The sequence below is a fragment of the Myotis lucifugus genome, unplaced genomic scaffold (assembly GCF_000147115.1).
Source record: "Myotis lucifugus unplaced genomic scaffold, Myoluc2.0 scaffold_278, whole genome shotgun sequence".
NCBI lineage: Eukaryota > Metazoa > Chordata > Mammalia > Chiroptera > Vespertilionidae > Myotis > Myotis lucifugus.
Genome location: NW_005871326.1, coordinates 137,052 through 141,277, shown reverse-complemented (window position 1 = coordinate 141,277; position 4,226 = coordinate 137,052). Strand labels below are relative to the sequence as shown.

General features: G+C 41.6%; 1 protein-coding gene across 1 annotated transcript in view; it reads right to left on the bottom strand.

Annotated features, from left to right (window-relative positions):
* Positions 1 to 3,255: 3,255 nt before the first annotated feature.
* The window catches only part of L3HYPDH (trans-L-3-hydroxyproline dehydratase), an 11,296-nt gene continuing 10,325 nt past the window's right edge, over positions 3,256 to 4,226 (bottom strand). The window contains 1 exon segment of the mRNA XM_006099588.3: positions 3,256 to 3,965. Coding sequence (XP_006099650.1) covers positions 3,840 to 3,965 — 126 coding nt within the window. The 3' untranslated portion in view covers positions 3,256 to 3,839.

The window sequence follows — 4,226 nt, the reverse complement described above, 5'->3', positions numbered from 1 at the left end:
GGGCCTTTAGGCCCAGGGAAGGTGCATCTCGAGTTTCTGGGCATGGCTGCTCATGGGGGGAAGTGAGATCAGCCCTCAGGTTCTCTAAGGCTGTGGTTTGTAAAGTGTGGACCCTGGACCAGCAGCTTCAGTCTGACCTGGGAAGTGTCAGAAATGCAGATTCTCAGGCCCAGCCCCCAATCTGAATCTGAAATTCTAAGGTGGGGCCCAGTCACATGCCTTGCAAGTGATTCTGATACACAATCAAGTTTTGAGAAACACCGCTCTAAAAAATGATTGGTACATGTGCAGGTCTTGGAATCAATGATAGGAGTGCCTTGGTTGCTTATTTCAGATGGAAAATATCCTACTGGAAGTTAACAGCATAAATAGTTCATTTAAGGTGGTAACTAAGACTGTGTTTCTCGGCCTCAGCACTATTGACTTTTTGAGACAAATAATTGTTAGTTGTGAGGGCTACCCTATGCATTACAGATGTGTAGCATTATCTCTAGCCTCTATCCATGATATCCCTGTAGTGACAACTAAAAATTATGTCTCCAGATATTGGCAAATGTCCCCAGGAATTGGGAGTGGGAGGGAAATCAACCCAGCTGAGAACCACTGAATTAAGACAAAAACATAATAGATTAATGTATAAGATCTCTGTGCTGTTTTCAGAAACAACGAGTAAGATAAGGATTCCAGCTGGAAGAATCTTACAGCCTTAGGTACACACAAATATATTGCAATGTGGAAAGTGTTAAAAACATACCAATGAAATTCTATGGAGGTGACTAACTCTTCCTAGGGAAGGTGATGGAGAATGAAGACTTTGTGCAAGAAGTGACATTGGACTCTCAAAAAAAAAAAAGAGAGAGAGAAGAAGAAAGAAAAGTAAGGACATTTGATGCATGTGTGAAGTCTGAAGGTTAATATCTAAGTACTTTACTCTTGGCTACTGGTGAGAAATATCTGTATCTTAGGCTATGTGGGGTAGGGAGTGAAGAGGGGGGAAAACGATGAAAACTGATTGGGGCCCTCTTACAAAGGCCTTGCGTGCAGTGTTACAGAGATGGAACTTCATTGGGAGAAGACGGGGTAATGGCACTAGCCACTGAAGGAGTTTAAACAAGAGGGGCCATGATCAGGCATGGTTCAGAAAGGTAAGAGTGACCTCACACTCTCCTGGTTTCCCGTCTTCCTCGTTCGCCTCAGTGTCCTCAGCTAGTTCATCCTCCCTCACCTACCTTTAAATGCTAGAATCCAGTGTCCCATCCTGGGCAGCTCGGGACTTCCTCCCCCATCTCACTCACAGCCACAGCATTGAAAACTATATACTCACAACTCTAAACCATATATCTTACTACTTGGCAATGACCCTTGATGTGCAAAAGCACCTCAAATGTAAGGTGACCAAAATGGAATTCGTGATCTTTCCTAAAAACCTTAGTCCTCAATATTTTGAATCTTAAAAAAAAAAAAAAGGGCACCACCTTCCACCTAGTTTTCTAGGCAAAAACTAAAAACTTAGAGTTCTTTCAAGATAAATTTTCTCTTCCTCATCACCAAAACCTGGGAATTTTACTTGTTAAATATCTTTGTATCCATTCATTTCCTCCATCACTCCATCGTCCACCTGAATCTTAGCTCTCATCCTCTCTTAGGACTATTGCTGACACCTCCTAGCTGGGTCTCCCCCCATCCAGCCCCTACTCCACATTGTAGGCAGAATGCTTTTTTTTTTTAACAAAATAATTTGATCATGCCACTTATTTAAACACTCTATTGGCTTTCTCCATTTAATTTAGGGTAAGGACCCCAATCCTTAATATTTACTGCAAGGCACCGCATGATTTCACATCTGTTTCCTCTCTAGTCTCATTTTGGGCCACTTTGCTTCTTTTTTGCTCCACTCTAACCACACTGGCCTGTCGTGAGTTCCTTAGGGCATTTGTACCTGCTCTGTCTTCTGCCGAGAAAGCTCCACCACCACTCCTTCCCCCAATCCCATAGCACCCCCATCTCTGCATGAATGTTAGTCCCTCAGGGTAAGCCCCCTGGGCTTGTAGGACATACTACACTGTCTATAATTATGTTTTCGTGACTATTACTTGCCTCCCATGGTCGACTTGTAGACTCTGTTAAGACTAGGACTTGACCTGTTTGGCTTTTTATTAGATTCCTAGCACTTAGCACTCTGGAAAACTGTTAGGAAAACACACAAAAGAAATATTTTTTGAGTAACTATCAGAGGAGAAGTTAGCAACTGGGACACCAGTTAGGAAAAGGCATTGTAATGGCCAGGGAAGAAATGAAGGAGTCTGAAGTCAGGCATTGACAGCAAAGAGCAGAAGAGATTTTAAGGAGCTAGGGTATGGATTAGGGTCTTTGGAGATAAGCAATACTTATAGGGCACTGTCTCCCTTAAACAAGAAAGGAATTTACAGATTATAGAAGGATAGTCTAACAGCCAGCCCCAAGAACAAGAGAAGTCAGGGCAGCTCTGTGGGTAGAGATAGCAGACACTAATTGAGGGTGATCTCTTTAAGGCACTATCAGAATAAGTCTGCTTCAACCATTCATAAACCGAATGTCATTTCTCTCAAGATCCCAGATCCTGTTCTAGCTGGTTTGGCTCAGTGGGTAGAGCGTCAGCCTGTGGACAAAGGGTCCCTGGTTTGATTCTAGTCAAGGGTGTGTACCTTGGTTGCAGGCTCCTCCCCAGCCTGGGCCCTAGTTTGGGCTTGTGCAGGAGGCAAACAATCGATGTGTTTCTCTCACATCGATGTTTCTCTCTGTCTTTCCCTCTCTCTTCCACTCTCCCTAAAAATCAATGGAAAAATATCCTTGGGTGAGGATTAACAACAACAACAACTCCCAGGTCCTGGGAGCAAGAGCCTGATTGGTGTCCCCCTTCCCCTGCCTGGTGGTCCCAGCAAGGCTACGTTTAGGGGATGGATAGTTTCCCAGAGAAAAAGGAGTGTTAATAAAGTGGGAAAAGGTTAGTGATAGTGTTATTTTTTAGACGTGATTTCTTTACCAAAGAATGTAATAGGAATGAGTGGAAAACATTATTTTGTTGTGTAATTGATTTTAGTCAGGTGATTAAATCATAGACCTAATGACTGGGTCTATACAGATTTGGTGGATGGCAAAGCCAGTTTAAATGAATTACTTCAGTTTCTGTCGGCTCAGAAAAAAGAAATACTACTAATCACAGCAGAGTTTAAGGAATATTGAGAGCATTACACGTTGAATAATTTTAATTCTTCATTTTATAATGACTGGTAATGATCAAATTTATTTTTAACAGGCTCACAGGCAAGAATACCAAGAGTTACCATTTCTTTCATATTTTATTTTTTTAACATGTTTTTATTGATTTTAGAGAGATAACAAGGGAAAGGAGAGCGAGAAACATCAATGTTAGAAACATCTCGGCTGCCTCCTGTACACCCCCTACTAGGGGATCAAGCCCGCTACCCTGTCTGTGCCCTGACCTGGAATCGAACCAGCGACCTTTTGGTGCATGGAACGAAGCTCATCCAACTGAGCCACACTAGCCAGAACATCATGTTTTAAATTACCTGGCATGTAGCTGGTAGAGTATGAGACTTGTCCCACTGTAGTGATCTACTGATTGATTTCTACTGTGCACCTGTATTTCAGGACCTATACCTATATATCTATGCAACTATGAGGTATAATGATTTTATATTTAGCCATAGTGTACTATTTTAGAAAAATGGAAATTGGCTTACATGTATAATTTGGATATAGGTTTCCACATAATTCAGATGAAAATTACTGATAGATAATGATTGCTTTAAAAAGAAAGCCTTTAAATGTCATAGAAGTCACTTGAGAAGAAACCCATCCCTCAGTGGGTCGTCATCTTCTATTGTAAAGCTTGCTGTTCCCGTGTAATGGGCTTGTCCGGATACTTCCACTATAACCGCATTAAAATCCCCACACTTTGCTTCCTGAAAAAAGAAGGTGAAAGGAGGTGGAATATTTATCAAAATACCGCATTCACATTGTATCTGGTTTAAGTCATATTGTTAATTTTTATCACTTTAAAGAAAACCCAAGAGTTAATCCAATGAAAGGAGAGCGACCTGATCAGGTCTGTGTTTTACATAAATTAAGCTGTACAGTGGGAGACAACTGGAGAGGAGAGAAACTAGACACCCAGAACACTGTGGAAAGGGAAGCTTAATTCATGGATGGAATCTACAGTCACT